General features: G+C 45.5%; 1 protein-coding gene across 1 annotated transcript in view; it reads right to left on the bottom strand.

The window, feature by feature from the left end:
- Nucleotides 1–10,677, bottom strand: part of ABTB2 (ankyrin repeat and BTB domain containing 2) — a 189,402-nt gene extending 178,725 nt beyond the window's left edge. Inside the window, exon 1 of the mRNA XM_072619189.1 lies at nt 9,722–10,677. Coding sequence (XP_072475290.1) covers nt 9,722–10,595 — 874 coding nt within the window. The 5' untranslated portion in view covers nt 10,596–10,677. The remainder of the gene's footprint in view (nt 1–9,721) is intronic.
- Between the last annotated feature and the right edge of the window lie 9,350 nt (nt 10,678–20,027).

The raw sequence follows: 20,027 nt of genomic DNA, 5'->3' as shown, positions 1-20,027 counted from the left end.
CTGAATTTGGAGACAGGAGACCTGGGTTCAAATCCCCCCCTCTGATGCTGGCTGTGTCACTTTGAGCAAATCTCTTAGCCTATCAGCCTCAGTTTCCTCATCTAAAAATTGAATATAAACCTGGCACTGTCAACCTGGTACATGATAGGCCCTTAAGAAATAATTATTGATTAATCGCTTGATGGGGCTGTTGTAAGGAGAAGTACTATAATGGTTATCCACAGTGCATTGTACATAGTAGGTGCTCAAATATTTTTTTTGCATGGGTGATGGAAGGAAGGCAATGAAATTGTTTAGGCTTTTTTAAAAAAATGAACACAAAACAATACCACAAAATGTGTTTGCATGACAGGCCTAGAAAACACAAAAAACCTGACACCGCTTGGTGGCTACAAGATGGCTCAGACATCCAAAGCCAACTCCATCCCTGGGGCCCAAGGCCTGAGAGTTCAAATCCATCATGTCTGCAATCCTAACAGGCACAGGAGATACAGCACAGGCCAGATTCTGTTCCGCCCCACAGTCGCCTCTGTTTTCCCGGCAATGGGCCTCCTCCAGAAAGTCACAGAGCAGCAGCGGAGGCTGCTTTTTCCATCACCCCTGCCCCTTCTAATTCTGCAACTCTCCAACCTGTTCCTCAGCAGCCTCCTCTCTCTGGATACCAGGGTTTCCCAACATGGATCATTCTTATCCACTCCTTTGTGCCCTCAGATGACACTGCTGTCAACTCCTGTTGAGTCTCCAAGGGAGTCAGTGCTAGAAAGAACCCCAGAAGCCGTCCTAACCCTGTCACCGTCCAAATGAGCTGAGGCCCTAAGAAATGACCATCATCTACCCAAGGCAGTGGGTTAGGCAGTGAGTTAGAGCCGGGATGGAAACCCAGGCCTTCCAACTCTTTCCCTCAGCACTATGGGGCTGTTCATCTAAAGTTACTCCTGTCAGCTTTCACAAGCTCCCAGATCTACAACTGAAGGGGATTTTAGAAGCCACACAGTCCCACCTCCTCATTTTCTAGATGAACATATCAAGGTCTAAGGAGGCTCATTGACTTGTCCAAGGCGGGATTTTGAACCCAAGTTCTCTGCCTTCGAAGCCAGGCCCTTTTCATGACCTCATGCTGTCTTTCTGAGAGTAGGGGGAGGTTTGTATAGGGAGGCAGGTGCTTCCCAAAATGATGATAACTCCATTAGCACCAGTGAGTCCCTCTTCCCTGTCTAGCTGATTCATCACTAATTAGGATGTGGATGGCGACCCATCTGACCATGCTTCCACTCCGTTTGCCTTATTGATCACCTGGCAGCTGATGTTTCTGAACGGACGAGCAAATCTCCCACCCCTCTCTTAGGAGGAATGATAGAAGCTTATTAGAATCAATGGCGCTCCGATGTGTTTGGCTTAGAGGGCCAGAAACCTGGAACCAAATAAACAATACACGTTGTAGGGCAATTCCTTGACTCTCTACACGGGCCATCTGCTTTACCTAGGGAATAATGCCATGTTTTAGCCTACACCCAGGAATTTCACCAACACAAGATCTGCTTCATAATCTCCTTTTTAGTTGGAAGAAGAGAAGGCTAGAAGTCAAGAGACCCAGGATCTAGCTGTGTGATGCAAGGTCAGTCTTTAGTCTCTCTAGATCTCAGTTTCTGTCTCTGTAAAATGGGAACAATAAAGACAGAACATGCATGTGTGATTTCATTGGTGTAGTGAACTTCCAGAGGAGAAAATCTCTCTGCCAATACTGGTCAATACCTGATCTTCAATTTACAGTCTTAGAGAATTGCCTGCTACACTTAGAAGTGACTTGAACAGGGTCACACCATACATGTCAAAATTGAGATGCAGACCCAAATCTTCCTAGCTCGGAGGCCAACTCTCCCTGTGCCATATTTTCTCTCCAAAGAGAGAAAATGTTTGTGAGGATAGATAAGTTAAGAGCTGTATATGTGTTTTGGGGAAGTTAAAGCATCCTCCAAATAAGCAAGGCGTACAACTTGGGCCACCAGAGCACGTGTCAGAGGACCTGGATTCTAATCCCAGAGAGGTCACTAACAACAGCTGACATGTACATAGGACTTGAAGTTTTTACAAAGTGTAGCCTTGGAGAAGTCATTTTCCCTCTGTGGACCTCAGTTTCCAGATCTGGGAAATGAGAGAGATGGATAAGATGAACTCTAAGGCCCCTTCCAGCTCCAATATTCCATGATTCCATGAAACACGATCTTTGATTATTATTGCAAAAGCCTGGAAACTGAAGCCAAAGATATCACATGGTGTCCTGTGTAAACGTGGCGAAAAAGACAAACACCGACTGGGTCAGGTGGGGACAAACCCTCGTGTTCTGCCCTGAAATGCCCCTGGCTTATGTCAGAATATTAAATCTTGGTGCTCTGTCCCAGGAAGGGTGGGCAATTAAATGAATACCTTGCTTCATTTCTTAAATAAGCCACACAAAAAAGGAGACCATGCACCTTATAAACAAACAGCTATCAGGTTAGAGTCTGGAAACCTGCACTACTCCTGCGCTTTGAGGGGAATAAAAGAATAAAGTGGCATTTCTGAAGGTGGTGCCACTCCTGGGCACCACCATCTGCCTTTTCCACGCTCCAAGTGACTCACCTGTTAGGTATGTATCAGGCACCTGCCTTGAAGGCCTTTCTGTTATTATTCACCATCTCCCTGCTCCCGAGGAATTCTGACAGCAACCTCTTTCCAAAAGAAGTCTCACAATTCAAATCAACTTAACTAGCATTTATTAGGATAAAAAGATCCTAAATGAAAGGCTAGAAAAGACCTCAGAGACCATCTACTCCAAGCTTCTGATTTTGCACATAAGGAAACTGAGTCGAAGAGAAGCAAAGTGATTTGCCCAAGAATCCTGTATTTTTCCAGATCAGGAAACTGAGGCCCACAGAGGGGAAATGACTTCACCAAGATCACGCTTTGCATTTGTAGCAGAGTCAAGATTAGAACCAAAGACCAGACTGAGCCCAAACCCAACGCCTTTCTACTCTATTGTGCTCAGTCATGGTGCCAGACACTGGGTCACGGAAAGAAAAATCAAACAGTCCCTGCCCTCAAGGAGGTTATGATGCATCAGATTCCCTTTAGAAATAAGGAAATAAGATGCCAAATGGCTTGCTTAAAGTGATAATTATAATGAGGAGCATAGTACAGTAAGAGCGACAGAGCCTGAGGACCTTGGTTCAAATGAGGACCACCTCTGGGACTTAAGGCAAGTCACTTCAGTTCCCTCTGCCTCAGTGTCCTTATATGAAAATCCAAGGGCTGGCCATAACAGCTCTCTATCTGGGGGCCTATGAAGGTTTTAAAGCACTATGTAGGAGACATTTTTTCATGAGATGCTCACAAGCCCCTTGTAAAGTAAATCTTCATATATTTTACTCTGCAACGAAGTGACACTGGCCTCTTTCCTGTTCCTTGCACAGGACACCCCATCTCCTGACTCCAAGAATTTTCCCTGGCTGTGCCCCATGTCTGGAATGCCCTCCTTCCTCATCTCTGCCTCCTGGTTTCCTTCAAGTTCCAGCTAAAATTCCACCTTCCGAGTAAAGATTTTCCTAATCCCTCTCAATCTTAATGTCTTCCCTGCAAGATCTTCTCCAGTTTATCCTGTATCTATCTTGTTTGTACATGGTTGTTTGTATGTTGTCTCCCCATTAGATTATAAGCTCCACGAGGGCAGGAAACCGTGTTTTTGCCTATCTTTGTATCCTCGATGCGTAACACAGTTCCTGGCCACACAGTAGGTATACATAGTAGGTGCATAGTAGCACACCTACTATGCTTAATAAATGCTTGTTGATTTAACAATAGTTACTGTTGACTTCACTTTACAGGGGAGGAAACTGAGGCTCAGAAAAGATTTAAGTGACTTGCCCAAAGTTATACAGCTAGTGTCAGGAAGCAGGATTCGAACCCAATCTCTCCTGACTCCAGGTCCAGCACTCCTTCCAACAACGCTATACTGTTGCTAAGTATATCTCTTAGCCACTGGAAGCATCTCTTTGGCATCCTTCACCTGGGGAGAGGTATCTATACTTTAAGAAGAAAGCCTTTCCTTGGTCTTAGCACTCACTGGGCATGGGCACACAGTTTAACAAAATGCTTCTTTGGTTTTCAGTATCTAAATTCTGACTTGACCTGTACTTTATACAGAATTGGAAGGGGGTAAAACAAATGAGCCAACTTCACCAAGTGACTTCCTCAATGGAACTTTCAGTTGAGCCAATCAAAAAAATGGAAGGGGTGGGGTGGACTTGGTGAGCTGATCTCTAAGTCCCCTTTTCAGTTACAGTGTTCATTTGAAGGCATTCTTCTACCTTATCATTAAAAATATACACTTGCTCTCTTCATTGTTCCTAGAACTGGCTTCCCTCACAGTCGTTTATTCAGGCACAAAGAATTAAGTTTTTATTTTCCAAAATACCTTCTTTTCTGGCCTCCCCAGTTTCAGTAAAACCATCTGAGAAAAGACAAGGCAAACTGAATTTTCCCCTCAAATCATCCAGGTGCTAAGACTGATCCAAACAGCCCAGGGCTGCTCAATTAGCACTTTCTCTGGCTGTAGATTGCCACAGTGGGAGTCCATACCCTCTGACAATCCCTCAGTTAAGTTAACCCCACAGGCTGGGGAAGGTTTTCTTCCTTGCCATCACACACAGCAAGCATTTTCTTTTCTCTGCTCGAGCTAAGATGTTCAGACTTGCCCCAGCCGGCTTCTTTTAAAAGCAAGCAATTCAGAAAAATTGGTTTGAGAAGATGTGGGCATATCTCTCTCTCATGGTGGTTCTTCAATGGAACGTAAACTTCCTGAGGATTAGAACTGTTTCATTTTGTTTTTGTGTTCTCATTACCTAGCAAGGGGTTATATGGTTAGAATTGGAAGGGATTTTGGAGGTCATCTTACGTGAAGCCAGCATTTTACATATGGGGAAACTGGTGTCAGAGAAGGAAAGGGAACACAAATGGAGGAAACTAGATTCAAGCTCTGGACTTTGGAGTCCTGGGACTCCAGATTTAAGCACTATTTCTACTACACCATACTGTTTCAGACACATTGCTTGACAAATAGTCAATAATTCAATGATAATAGTAAATATAAACCCTAATAAATACTACTAATAGCAAATAATTCAACAAATATTTGTTAAATTGAAACAGGGAAACCTGTTTCAAACGAGTCTCTCAAGGGGATTACAGACACTGTTACTGTATCTTTAAGAACCAATTGGAATGTTGTGGATAAAGCAATTTGTGCTGCCTCAGACGTGGTGCCTGACAAATAGGAGGTATGCAATAAATGCTTTCTGAACTGGATTGAATTTATATACTTTGTTGGAGAGAAAATTTCCACCCATAGCCTATTATTTAATCCCAAGGTCTAAAAGCTAAGGAGACTTTTCTCAGTCTTTACAGACAGCCATGAAAGACGTATAAAGAAATATTCCAGACCAGAAATTCAGAACTTAAATTTACAGCATCAAGTTTATCTATGCAGAATAAAATGAGGAAACAAACTACTATCTTCTCCCAGAGCTGTGTTTATAAGTGCCCCTCTGTAAAAGGGGTTTCACTACCTCCACATAAGGAAGCTATGACGATATTGTCATTTAATGGCATTTCTCTAGTAGCCTGGACATCAATATCAAATGAACATGCAATATGTAACTCCTACTCTACAAAACTAAAATAATGCGTTATAAACACCCTGGGATTTTTATCTTCCATCTCAGGCTGAGCAAAGTCATCTTTGTCTGGCAATCTGCATAATGGACACGAGTAGTGCTGGCTTTTAAATTCCAGGTTAGAAAAGCAGAACTTTAAAAGCCATATACAGCTGAGTCAAATGCATACTCCCATACTGTATAATTAACTAGCATAACAACAATAAATGTATAATTTAAAGGGAAGATCAGCAAGGGAATATTACCCATCCCCCTGTCCTCTGCCAGTCAACATTTAGGATTCAGCTGTGCAAACTCTAACCTCACTGGCCTTGGGGATATTTTTTAATATTAACAAAAGGTTTGGATTTCTGGGTTCCTTCCCCAAGCAGTTTGTTTCTCTAACTAGCTTTCAGGCAGAAGTAATTAATTGCTTTTCTTCTAAACATTCAATTTAGTTTGTCTAAATAGACTCAATAAATCAGACCAGTTATTGTTTCAAGCCCTTCTCTCTCTCCCTCTCTCTATTAACATGTATTCAAAATGAGTATGCTGAGAACAGAGAAGTGATGAATGGTCACCCAGTCCAGTACTATTCCATGGAGATGGTGAAATGTAAAAGGGGAAATACTCTTTCCAATTAGAGAAGTTTACTACCTCAGAGTGTTCAGTTATCTTAACTGCTTCCCTTTTCGTCAGGTTTTGGTTTTTTGTTGTTGTTTTTTTTAATGTCTGTAGGTTTTCTAAATCGGCTTCCAGGCAATATGCTTGATAGCATCAAATACTCCTTCTGAACGGAAAGCCCCCAAAAGTTTACACAGGATGAGAATTAGCTCAGTTGCATGAGCACCCACAGTTCGTGGAAGACACCTGCTTTCTGGAATCAATAGGCAGCCAGGAAACAGTGGAAAAAACACTGGATTTGTCATCAGAGGTCCTGGACCCATCTCCTTCCTACACAGTTGACCCTGGGTGAGTCGCTGAATATCTCTATATCTTGGCTGTCTCATCTGGTAAATGAGGGGTTGGCAGATGACCTCTGAGGTCCCTTCCAGCTCTGACTGAGTTCAAGTCAGGTACCACATCTAAGTCCTTGAAGTACTACATCTAGGATACAGTGAGTTTGGGTCATTCTGCATTCTCATGATATCTGGAAAAGCACCTCCAACTCTATTCTTTTCCATTTTTATCTGCAGCTAGAGACCCCAGAGGTTAAGTGACCTGCTCAGAGCTGGAGGCGGCAAACCACAGGCAGCAGCTGTGTGTGAATGGCAAATTTCAACATTCATCTATTTATTGTTCAATGAACAAATATTTATGGAACACTACATTCAAGACACAGTGCTAGGTGCCAGAAAGGAAAAAAAAAAAGGACAATATCTCCTTACCCTGACAGAAGTTATAATCTATTAGGAAAGATAAAAGACATGCACACCAGTAAGCGCAGCACACCTGTTCTTTGCTTTGTATGGCTAAAACATTGGGTTTGGGAGTTCACATCCTGTCTCTAACACTTAGGAGCTGTGTGAAACTGAACAAATCCTGTCAGCCTCTCAGCCTCAGTTTCCTTATCTGTAAAATCAGGATAATAGCCCTTAGCTCACAGAGATATATAAGGATTGAACGAGATAAAATATATAAAGCACTTTGTAAACCTTACAGTACATGCAAATCCAACCCACCACCATCACCACCTTCATCATCATTCTACATCCCTTTGGGTATTACTGAAGGAGCTGTCCTTTAATTCCAAAGTGTCCTCTCCTCTTGAGAAAATCATACTCCCTGCTTAGGAATATGAAAACTGGCTGGAAACCACCCATGGCCTGCTTGCCTAAGCTTCCTGGTGTTCCTGTTTGTGACATCACCAAGCTGGTGTGGAGGAAACCACAATTACTAGTTGTGGCAACACCCACAAAAGCCCTGGATTGGTTTCAGGTAGGGCCAAAGGAGCAGGCCTACCAGATTGGTGGGGGGAGGAGGAGAAGCGGGGGAGAGCTCCCTTGTTTCATGCAATTTCCTTTAGCAGTACAACAAATACAAATAAAAACATACTGCATCAATCCCATTTGGGTCTGCACAGAAGAAGCTTGGGACATTAAAAAAAATTAATTCTATTGCTTTCCATGGATTTTGGATGAAGATAAACAAAGCTGCTCTCTCAATATGTTAACCCTCACAAGCACTGAGCTCTTTCCGATGCTTCTATAGTGCGATGCCTGGCCTTCATCCCTTCCCTCATTTGCCTTGCTGCCCCCAAACTGCCCTCCAATCAGATTACAGGGATGTCTTAGCATGGCACCACTCTAAATATTTTATATTATGCCAACTCTTGAAACTAGAGACTGGGAGGAAATTTGCTGTTGAACACATTTTATACACTAAACATTATTGGGGAAGTGTTTGCCTTTTGCCCCTTGCCCTGAACCATGCCATTCCTTACGGAGCACCAACTACTTGGTGGTTTTCCTCTCTTCCCCATTTGTCCACTCCTTTGCCCTATAGAGTACATATCTGTCCTACAATGTCTAGCTCTTAATACTGGCACCCCAATGTTCCACGTAGTTAAGGCCTCCTCAGGAAAACGTATGAAGTTTTGTTAAAATCAAAGCTTGGTAGGACTTTAAAATATCGCCCTTGAAGGGAGTAAAGTGCCTCTTTTGGGAAAGTTGGGATGGGCAAGGCCTAACCTCTGCCTCTAGCTTAATGCAGTGTTTAACCCATGCCCTCCACCTCTCAGATGGAGACAGGGCAAATTGCAAGAGGACCTCACTTTGTCTGTCCTTCTGAGTCTTCTTTTCCCAACAGTTCCTTAAGCTCTCAACTTTTTTTGTCTGGATGGGGGGAGAAACCCACTCGACTTCTCCTGACTTTACCCACATGTGTACTTATCTAAGCGGTGACGGGGCCAGAACCACAGACAGCGACAATCCACACAGTCCACAGTGCAGGTGTCCGCCAAACTGAGAAATCATCCTAGGCAATTAGTATAATAGACCCCAAAAACCCAATCTTTGACCAAGGAAGGACCAAGAGGTATAGAAATATATCACTGATTCTCAAGTCTGAGTTAAATATGGTGCCAAGCGGCTCAAGAAGCAGCACCGGAGAAGACAGTCCTCCGTGCGTCTCTACCAAGGCCATATCGGTGGTCCATATCTTCCAAAGGCGAGGGGATCGGGGGCAGGACGATGACCTAAGAGGCGCTGGACCCTTCTGGTCATCCCCGGAGCCCCGGCACACCGAGCCATCCGTGCCAGGAGATGCCGGCCCTGAGCCCTGCCCTCCCCGCACACCGGGCAGTCCATGCCCGGAGATGCCAGCCCTGAGCCCTGCCCTCCCCGCACGCTGAGCCGTCCGTGCCAGGAGATGCCAGCCCTGAGCCCTGCCCTCCCCGCACGCTGAGCCGTCCGTGCCAGGAGATGCCGGCCCTCAGCCCTGTCCTCCCTGCACACTAAGCCGTCCGTTCCAGGCGATGCCAGCCCTGAGCCCTGCCCTCCCCGCACACCGAGGGGTCCATGCCAGGAGATGCCGGCCCTGAGCCCTGCCCTCCCCGCACGCCGAGGGATCCATGTCAGGAGGTGCCGGCCGTGAGCCCTGCCCTCCCCGCACGCCGAAGGGTCCATGTCAGGAGGTGCCGGCCCTGAGCCCTGCCCTCCCCGCACGCTGAGTCGTCCATGCCAGGAGATGCCAGCCCTGAGCCCTGCCCTCCCCGCACGCTGAGCCGTCCATGCCAGGAGATGCCGGCCCTGAGCCCTGCCCTCCCCGCACGCCGAGGGGTCCATGTCAGGAGGTGCCGGCCCTGAGCCCTGCCCTCCCCGCACGCCGAGGGGTCCATGTCAGGAGGTGCCGGCCCTGAGCTCTGCCCTCCCCGCACGCTGAGTGTCCATGCCAGGAGATGCCGGCCCTGAGCCCTGCCCTCCCCGCACACCGGGCCGCCCCGAGCCCTGCCCTCCCCGCACACCGGGCCGTCGGTGCCTGGCGATGCCAGCCCCGAGCCCTGCCCTCCCCGCACGCCGGCCGCCCGCTCTTACCGTTGGCGTTCTTGCCGCAGATGAGGTGCTCGTAGGGCTGCAGGACCCCCCAGAGCTCGGCGTCGTTGTTGATGACCATCTCCAGGGCCTCGGCCGACACCTCCCCGCCGCCGTCGGGGCTCGGGCCGGCCGCCAGCACGCGGGCGCGGATCTCCTGCACCAGGTTCTCCATGCAGGCGGCCAGCGTGATGGCCGCGTACTCGTGGATGCGCACGGAGATGCGGGTGTCCACCATCCAGCGGAAGAAGCGGCCCACGGAGAAGGAGAGGCCGCAGCGCGCGGACTTGCCCTGGCGCAGCCCGTGGCCGGCGCTCATGCTGTAGAGGGACAGCGCCTTGACGGCGGCCCCCGCGCAGCTCTCGGCCAGCGCCCAGCTGTGCACCAGGCGCACGGCGCTCTGCACCTCGAAGCGGGTGCACCTGGCGTGCAGCACGCTGAGGCGCTGCGCCTCGCGGCCCACGCGGATCAGCGCCCGGCGCAGCAGCAGCGCCACGCGCCGCCCGGCCTCGGCCGAGAAGCGGGGCGACCGCCGCGCCCCCGGCCCGCGGCGCAGCAGCCGCAGCACGTCGGCCTCCGTCCAGGGGAACTCCTCCAGCTCGGGCAGCCGCGGGCAGCGCGAGAAGAGGTCGGCGCCCTCGGCGTCCTCGGGCAGCGCGGCGCTGACGGTGTCCCAGCTGTTGTGGCGGCTGTTCATGGAGCCCGAGTAGCACCACCAGGCCGCCCCCCGGGGCTGCGGCGCCGACGACGCCAGCGCCTGCGAGGCGGACTGGGACGAGGACAGGCTGAGCGAGCGGCACGAGTCCCCGGCCCCATAGCCCGAGTCCAGGGTCAGGTCCTCCAGGGTCTGGAGGGTCGAGCTGTACGTGCCGGCCATGGGGCAGCCTGGGCGCGGGGCCGCGCGGGCGGCGGGCCGGGAGGGCCGCTCACGGCTCCCTGGCCGGCCTGCCCCGGCTCTGCGCCCCGGCCCCCGGGGCCTGCATCGCCCGCCCGCCGCCCAGGAGAAGCCGAGGGGCGCCGGTCAGCGGCGGCCGGGCGGCGAGGGCTGCCCTCCTCGGAGAACTTGGGGCTTCGGGCGGGGCGAGGCGCGCGTGCCCTCCGCGGGAAGGTCCCGGCGCTGCGAGCGAGCTCTCGGGCGGCCGGGGAAGAGCGGCCGAGCAGGAGGAGGGAGGAGGCGGCGGCCCGAGCCAGCGAGTCCTCGACCGGCCGCGGAGCCAGCTCTGGGCAAACTTCTGCGCTGAGCCGCGCGGCACAGCTGGCCACCGGGGCGGGCCGCCCGAATGCAAATGAGCCCCGGCTGCCTAGCCAATCGTCGGCTCCGGCAGGGCCCCTGTCCGCCACTGCGCTCCTAGGGGGGCGGTCACTATGCAAATTTGAGCTCGACGTCGGGAAACTGGGAGGAGGAAAGGGAGGCGGGTCCCTGGTAGGGGGTAGAGAGGGGCGCAGGGGAGAGGGAGAGACTGAGGGAGAGGAGGGCAGGCGGGAGGTGAGGAGAGAGGGCACAAAGGAGGTTGGGGGACGTGGAGGGAATTTACGTTTCCTTTCATGCCAGGGGCATTATGCCAGTCACCCCGCGGGCACTTTGAGGTGCCTACCATGTGCCAGTCACTCACTATGGTAGACACTGGGGATGTTTAACAGACAGGATGAAGAAGGAATGGCATGGTCCCTGCGCTCCAGGGAGGGAGGAAGCGAGCGCTTCTTCAGGGCACCCTGTGTGCCAGCGGCGTTATAAATGTCTCCTCCACAGTCCTGGGAGGTGGGTGCTCGCTGGTGGCATCTCTCCCCACCTTGTTTGTTAAACACTAAAGGTTTAGGGGCTTGTGTCCGAGGCTGGACTTGAGCCCAGGTCCTTCCGAGCGCTGGCCCGGCGGCTCTTCTACTACAGCAAGTTGCCTTCTTCCATTCTGTAGCGGGAGATGAGGTACACGTATGTACCAGTAAGGGGGGGCACTTGTTCAAAGTAGAGGCAACGTAATGGGGGAGTCGGTGGGTGGAGAGGGCATCCGTAGCCTGGGAATCCCGCGTGGCTCTAGAGTTGAATATGGAAGGAAAAACCAGGGACCAGAAGGAGTGAAAGCTGCACTGACCCGTGGAGGGGAAAGAGAGAGAGAGAGAGAGAGAGAGAGAGAGAGACAGACAGACAGACAGAGAGGAAAGAGAGACAGAGAGAGACAGAGAGACAGAGAGAGAGAAGAGAGATAGAGACAGAGAGTTTGGGGAGCACACATGAGCCCTGGATTTAATTTGGAATTAAGAAACCTAGCTACCACATTCTTAACCGTGTGACCTTCATCTTCCTGGGTTTCAATCTATAAAATTAGAAGGTGGGACTCTCAGACGGTGCCCAAGTACCCCTTTCAGTTCCAACATTACATCTGAAACGTATTCCACCGCCCTCCTTTTCTTCACATCCCTAACTGATAATGTCTTTCACATAGTTGATCAATCACAAGCATTTACTAAATGCCTGCTCTGGGCTGGGCTTGGATAATAATATATCACATTTATATAGCTCTTTAAAGTTCACCACTACACATATTATCTCATTTGAGCTTCACAACAACTCTGTGAGGCACACACTCAGGTACTGAGGTGAGTATTCATATCCCCATTTCACAGATGAGGAGTCAGAACTCTGAGATATTAAGTGTCTTGCCCATGGTCACAGAGCTAGTAAATAGCTCATGCAGGATTCAAATTCAGATCTTTCTTCCTCTAAGACCAACATTCTATCCTTGAATCTAGGGTGCCTCTTCATTGTGATTGGTGTATTTCTATGCTTTTAATCCAACACCAATTAAAAAAAAAAACTTTACCTTGTACCAAAAATCAAAACAATCCTTCTACCTGAATACAACTTTGAGTGATACATGCTGAAAATATGTCTCTAGATCACTGGTGGATGTCTTATATTTCTTCAAATCACTCTTCAGTGCCTAGCACATGGCTGAGCTCAGAGTAAGTGCTAGAAACAAACTGAGACTACCAAGAGTTATGCAGGCATAGTGCAGAATTCTACTCCTGGCCACTCTTATCTTGGAGATTGTCCAAGAAGGGTTTATTACTGGAAGCAAGATGCAGTTTGGCAGAATGGGGGAAAAATACTGGCCTGGGAACCACAGGCTTCTTAGAACCTAGAAGTAGAAGGGATTTTCTCTTTAGACCCATTTAATCCAGTTCCTTCCCTTTACAGGTGACTTCCCCAAGTTCTCCCAAAGAGTGGCATGAGTGGTATTTGAAATCAGTTCTTCTAAGTGTCAAATCCAGAACTTCTCTTCTTTACAGTGTTACACCTAACTGGGTGTCCTTAAACAAGCCAATGAACATCCCCTAGTCTCAGCTTCCACTTGCCTCAAGGGAGGGATGATTTTTATAAAGTTCTTTGCAGTTATCTCTAAAGTGATCTATTCAATATAGGGCAGTTGAACAGCTCTCACCAATCAGGGCTCTCATTTATTTTCTGGCATCAGTAAATCTGTCTTTATTGCACTTACATTTCCTGCTCTGGTCTGTAACTATGCATATGCATGCACAAGAATATGTGAGTATGTATGTATGTGTGTGCACGTATATGTGTGTGTGTGCGCGCGCATATATATGTATATATATACACACACACATATGTATATATATTCCCCCCTCCAGTAGAATCATAAAATGAATGAGGGGATTGTAAGTGTGTTTCCTAATGTCAGCAACCCCCACTTATGAATGGTTTCTTTGTGCTGTTTTACACAGTTCTGACCTTGGACCGTGAGTTGGATATGAACTAAAAATGTCTGGTTTGTTTCTTTCCTTTCTAAATTAATGGCCCTTTTCTCTCTGAAGCTGCTTTTTATTAGGATGGATCGCCTTGGGTTCTCCTTCCACAGTTATTGAAGCAACACTGTCCCCTGCTGTCATCTAGCTCTTACTGAAACAAACAAAATATTAGTGACTGAAAACACAAAAAGACCAAGGCCAGGGAAATCGTAAACTAGACTGAAAACAAAGAAAAGAGAGAGAAAAAAAAGTAGTAAAGATTTTGGGAAGCCAGAAAAAGGAAGGAAACAAGCATTTATTAATTGCCTACTGTGTGCCAGGCATTTTACAAATATCTCGTTTAATCCTGAGGAGAAGCTATTATTACCTCCATTGTACAGATGAACAAATTGAGGGTGGGCAGAGATTAAGTAATCCACTTGTGGTCACAGTCATATAATCTTAGTCTCTTCCCTCTAAAATTATCTCCAATTATTCCTGTCTATATCTTGTTTGTACATAGTTTTCTGCATGTGTTTCCCTCATTAGAATATGAGCTCCTTGAATGTAGGGACTGTCTTTTGCCTTTCCTTGTTTTTCCAATTCTTGGGACAGCACACAGTAGGCGCTTATAAATGCTTTTTCCTTTGACTGGGAAAAGAAAGGTAAATGTTGCCCTCTACTGGATAGTTAGAGAAACCTAATATGGGATTTACTAAACACTAAACACTTAGTACTAAACACCAAGATCCTATGAACTGGAAGGGTCCTTAGAAGATGCCTAGTCCAGACTCATCATTTGTCCTTCAGGTAAGGAAACTGAGGCCCAGGGATATATCATAAGTAGCAGAGCTGGGATTTGAACCCATCCAGTTGACTCCAAGCCCAGCACTCTGGAGTCTAAAGAGCATACTCCAAAGGGTGGGCCATAGCTACCTGACTTCAATAATGTGTCAATCAAGAAACATTGAATAGTGATGGTTGTGTGGACTTGTTTACCCAAATAGAAGTATCTCTGATAGTGGTAGACACCAAGTGATCACCACCACAAATTGTAGAAAGATTACCCTGAATGAACTGGGATTTAGAGGTCAATGCAAACTATGCATTGAAGAGGGTAGCACTGTTCAACATATCGTTGCAGACTGCAAAAACATTCACACCTCCTGTACAGATATGATCAGGAGATGAAACACTAGAAGTTCCCCATCTTTCATAAGTCAGCTGTCAATAAGGTATCATTTTATACATACAGATCACAAAAAATATCCTTGAGAATTCAGTCAGTACTCTACATGAGAGTCAGATCATTTTAAAAAACAAAATGGTTGCTAACCATTGTTTATTGTCATTATTACATTATCATTTAATATTAATCATTTTAATATGATCATTTATATGTCATTTAATATTATTATAATGAGTATATAATATATTATAATAATTATAATATAGAATAATTATTACATTATAGATAATGTTATATATTATATACTATTGTATAATTATTGTTATATATTATATAATATTGTATAATTATTATATAATATATAATTATAATAATTGTTATTTATATTATTATAATATTGACATAGCATCATTCCATAAAAATGGAAGATCATTTTAAAGAGCTCTCACCATGTTGAACATTCAGAATCTCCAGACTACATGGAATGGAAAGCTTGTAAAATATAGGATTCAAAAAAAGAAATCAAAACTTGGTGAGAGCAGGATGACAAATATTATCGCTGTTATTCTAACTGCGACTGAAGGAATTCCGAGGATGCTTCCAGTGTGCCTACAGAAGATGAGCTTATATTCCTATACTTTTATTCCATGAAAAAAGCAGACATTTTAATCTACTTGTATAATAATCTGCAGAACATTTTTAAGCATAAAAAAAATCAGAGTAATGACTTGCCCCAAGGTTTTTAGTCTTAACTCTATTAGGTTTCTAAAAGTGATAATAAAAAGTATGCATTTATATAACTTTCACAATGCATTTCCATACAACTCTGTGAGGTAAATAGCATGATTAGTAGACTTCCCATTAGACAGATGAGTCCACTAGGGTCTCAAGTAAAGTTACTTACCCAAGGTCATTCAGAGAAGAAGTTCAGTTCTGACTCCCAGTCTAACATTCTTTCCACTATGCTACATGAACTAGAAACTAGAACCAGAGACTTATGAAAGGTGAGAATTACTTTGGAAGCTTGAAAAGTTTCTGGGGAAAATCAGTTGAAGAGAAAATAAGTCTGACTGATTACTTGCAAGATAGAGACTATAGAAATTGACCAAGGATGTTATATAAGGGTAGCCTACTACATCTGGAGCAGTATTCCTTAAATCCAGTGAACAGAAAGTTTTAAAATATAGGGAAGAGAAAAGCCTATAATCTTTCCTTGAGATGGGACCACTCTCAATTTCCTCAAAGTCTTAAGGTTATTGTAGGAGAGGACGTATGCTGTAGCAGAGGTCAGTGACTGAGGGGAAGAGAGCAGGCAACTTGTCACTGGGCTATTGGATGATCCTCCCTGCTGGAAGTGATTTCCAATATGGGATATCAGGGTACCTGGCAGCCAGATCCTCTATCCTCCATGTTGGGTATGATGGATGGAGGGTAAGAGGAAAAAGAAGGACCCGCGGGAAATTAGACAGAGAGAGAAAAAAATGCTTGAAAATGACCAGACTACTCTTCGTGAACAATTAACCTGTAAAAAAACCCTGATAAACTGCACCAAGATTTGGAGCAAGGAGAGTGCAGGTTATAACATAGGAAAGTTTGGTGATCATGTATTTATTTTTCTCCGGTCTATGTTGTCCATGTTTGTCTCTGGTCATACAACTGAGATTGGGATAGACTCTAGAGAGCTTTAATTTTCTATTTTCTCGGCATCTTAATGATCACCGTGAAATGGGAAAGCTGTACCATTCCCCATGTTGTCTGCTAACCATAACTCTCATCCTCACCCTGAAGACGTCCTCATGAATATTCTGCCTGAGAGAAGGTATAAATTTACTCCCATGAACAAGAAGGAAATGAGAGAAATTATGGTGCATCACCCTACTGCTGAGTCAGGCTCTTCTCATGAGCTGGCTATTGGCAGGTTATCACCACTGAAAAAACATATGTCTGATCATGTCACCCCCTTGATTGCAAAGGCTTCAGAGGTCATCTGTTGCTTCTAGGAACCCATATACATTTTCTCTAATTTTTTTTCTTTCCAGACTGATTTTACATCACTGTCCCCCTCCCATATATTCTATGTTCCAGCAAAAACTGGCCAGTTTGCTGTTCCCTATGCACGACATTTTATCTCCTATTTTCATAACTTTGCAAACATTACTCCTCCTTTCCCCCAACCTCCATCTTCCCACTCGTGCCTCAAACACACTTGTTCCACATTTCTATTTCTTGGAATCCTTAAGAATTTTTAAAGCTAAGCTCGAGTGACATTTTCTTCATTGGCAGCTAGGTGGCAGAGTGGTTAGGACACTGACCTGGAGTCAGGAAGACTTGACCAGTTGAAATCTGATCTCAGACTCCTACAAGCTGTGTGACCCAGAGCAGGCAAATCACTTAACTTTTCTCGGTCTCAGTCTCCTCATCTGTAAAGTGGGGATACTAATAGCACCTAATTTCCAGGGTTGTTGTGAGGATCCAATGAGATGATATCTGTAAATCATTATGTAAATGCTGGCTATCATTATTATCTTAATCTAACCACTGGCAGATTAGTGCTCTCCTGCCACACTATACCTTGACTCCAACATGGTGATGTCATTTTGTTCCTCTTTAAAAACAAAAGACAACCACCAACCAACCAAGCATGCCCACGGTAAAATATAATCTCTTCTAAGACAGGGACTACTTTGTTCTTGTCTTTGTATATCCCATTTCTAGCACAGTTGCTGATACACATTGTAGATGCTTAATAAAAGTTTGTTAATTGTGGAAGGTTCAGGTGCCAGAAGCTCTCATCCAACCAACTTTCCTAGGTATAGAATCCTATACTAGTCACTAAATGATCTTCAGCTTCAACATAAAGTGTGACGCTGATCTCTGTGAAGGTCTGTGTGGTGACGCCTTAATGCCTGATGGCATGACCATATACTTACTCATTGCCAATGGGATGGAGAGGGAATTACAGCTAGATCATTGCCCCCTCTCAATGAAAGAGCTCAGTCAGCATTGAGAGTTCTGTCTTGGTCTCCCTGTCCACCTTCCAGTACATATGGATGGATAGATAGGAATATCATGGATCTGGACCCTCCATTGTCCAACCACAACTGCTTCCAAATAGACTTTTGTCAGAGTGAGTCTTGGGGCTGTCTGGTATACAAGATGACATTGACTTGACTTTATTTTATTCAGGGGTTCTTGATTTAGGATTTAAAAAATTAGGGTGAAGTTGTCAAGCAGTGCCAGCGTGTTAGATTGATTGAATGACCAGTATTGGACAAATGGCAAACTGTCATCCCAGCTCAGAGCTGGTACAGTCTTGGGGCAGGGGGAAGCCAAAGTTCTCTTGATAGATACAACTCGAGGCCACGTAGCTTTCGTCATATGCAAGTTGGAAAGAACCTGAAAATTAGGCAAGACTTTCAATTTACTGCCAATGAAAGAGGAAATTAAAAAAAAAAAGATTTGGGACTTAACCACCAAAATCATATGCAGCACAAGAACTGAAATGGAAAGAGATATGAATTGGCAAAATATATGCAATACTTTATCTAGGAATACTTTAACTAGAAACTTGTCTCATGTTTTGCTTGAGTTTGAATCCTGGCTTACACGCTTACTAGTTGGTCGTAATTGTGGCAAATCATTTAACCTCTCTGGGCCTCAGTTTCCTTATCTATAAAAGGAAAGTGTTGGATTTGATGGCTTCTAAGGTCCCTGCCAGCTCAAAAATTATGATCCTGTAATGTTGCCTAACATACTGTAGGGATAGTGATTAGCCATAGGCTTTTGATCAAAATACATCATGGAAAATATAATGAAATTAATCTTGAAAGCTAGCAAGTCCTAAGCAAACGTGTTTAGGAATAGGTCAAGACAAGCTGCTAAGGACACTGGCTTCTCCCTTGGAGAGTGAGCCAAGGTTTACTTGGGCTATAGACATCTGCTTTGGTAGCTAGGAAGGCAGCTTACAAGGGAGAGAGGGGTATCTTGAATCTCTGGCCTATGACCATAAAAATTTTTGCCTTTGGGTGGATGTAGTGATGGTCTGGGATGGGAGTCCCCACCCTTGGTCAGCTCTTTCCAGCAACATAATGATTCAAGATAAGTATCAAGGACTCATGAAGGAAAATGCCATCCATATCCAGATAAAGAATTGATGGATGCAGAATGTAGATCGAAGCATATATTTTTCACTTACTTTTATTCTTTCTCATGGCTTTATTTCTTTTTGATCTGTTTCTTTTTCCACAGCTGTGATGAATATGGAAATATGTTTTACATGATAGCACATGTATAAACTACATCAAACTGTCCACCATTTTCAGAAAGAGGGGCAGAGGAGGAAGAAAAATTTGAAACTCAAAATCTTGTAAAAATGAGTGCTAAAAATTTTTCTTAATATGTAATTGGGGAAAAAATAAAACACTATTTAAATAAAAATGAAGAGAAAGTATTGCTCTGTTTTGTTGGTACATCACCTCCATTCCCAAATACACCCCTCCCCCACCCGTCTCTTGTATCAAAGATTAATAAAGAGGGAGAAAAGCATTGATCAACTGAATCAATCAACTGAGTCTGATAGTCTAGGCCACGTGGGGAACCTGTGACCTTGAGGCCACGTGCGACCCTTTGACTGAATCCAAACATCACAGAGCAAATTGGACTCCGTCAAAATTGCACCCAAGGACCTAGAAGGCCATATGTGGCCTTGAGGTCACAGGATCTTCACCCCTGATCTAGGCAATGTGTCTAAACCCACCTTGCCAATGAAAGGAGAGACGTATCTTTTCCTCATCTGTTCTTTGGAACCAAGTTTTGTCATTATAATTAAACAATGTTCAGGGTTTTTTAGTTTTGTTCTGTTTTATGCTTTCCACTTAAATTGTTATATGTTATTTTCCTGGTTCTTTGTCTTCTTCACTTTGTATCAGTCCATATAAGTAAGTGTTCCCGTGCTTCTCTGTATTCCCTCTATCCACTGTTTCTTAGGACACAACAACATTCTGTTACATTCATGTACCATAATTTTTGTTTATGGTCCAACTTCCTAATCAGTGAACTTTGATACTACAAAAGGCTCTGCCATAAATGCTTTGATGTGTATGAGACTTTTCTTTTTATCTTTGACCTTAGCAGTGGGATCTCTGAGTCAAAGCGTATTGAACCCAAAGAGAGAAAAGTAGAACATAGGTGGGTTCAGGCTCCATCTCCTGCTCTAGATGGGCTATGCATGACATCAGACACATTCTCTATTCAGGAAATTCTTAGAAGTAGCTGCTAGACTTGGTCAGGGTCAGTAATCAACCCACCTGCCTGAAAAATATGCCCAGGTCTGAGAGGCAGGGCAGGTAATAGTGGCCACTAGTGAGGAATGTCTTA

The sequence above is a fragment of the Notamacropus eugenii genome, chromosome 6 (genome assembly GCF_028372415.1).
Source record: "Notamacropus eugenii isolate mMacEug1 chromosome 6, mMacEug1.pri_v2, whole genome shotgun sequence".
Taxonomy (NCBI): domain Eukaryota; kingdom Metazoa; phylum Chordata; class Mammalia; order Diprotodontia; family Macropodidae; genus Notamacropus; species Notamacropus eugenii.
This window is presented reverse-complemented; position numbering and strand designations above follow the sequence as displayed.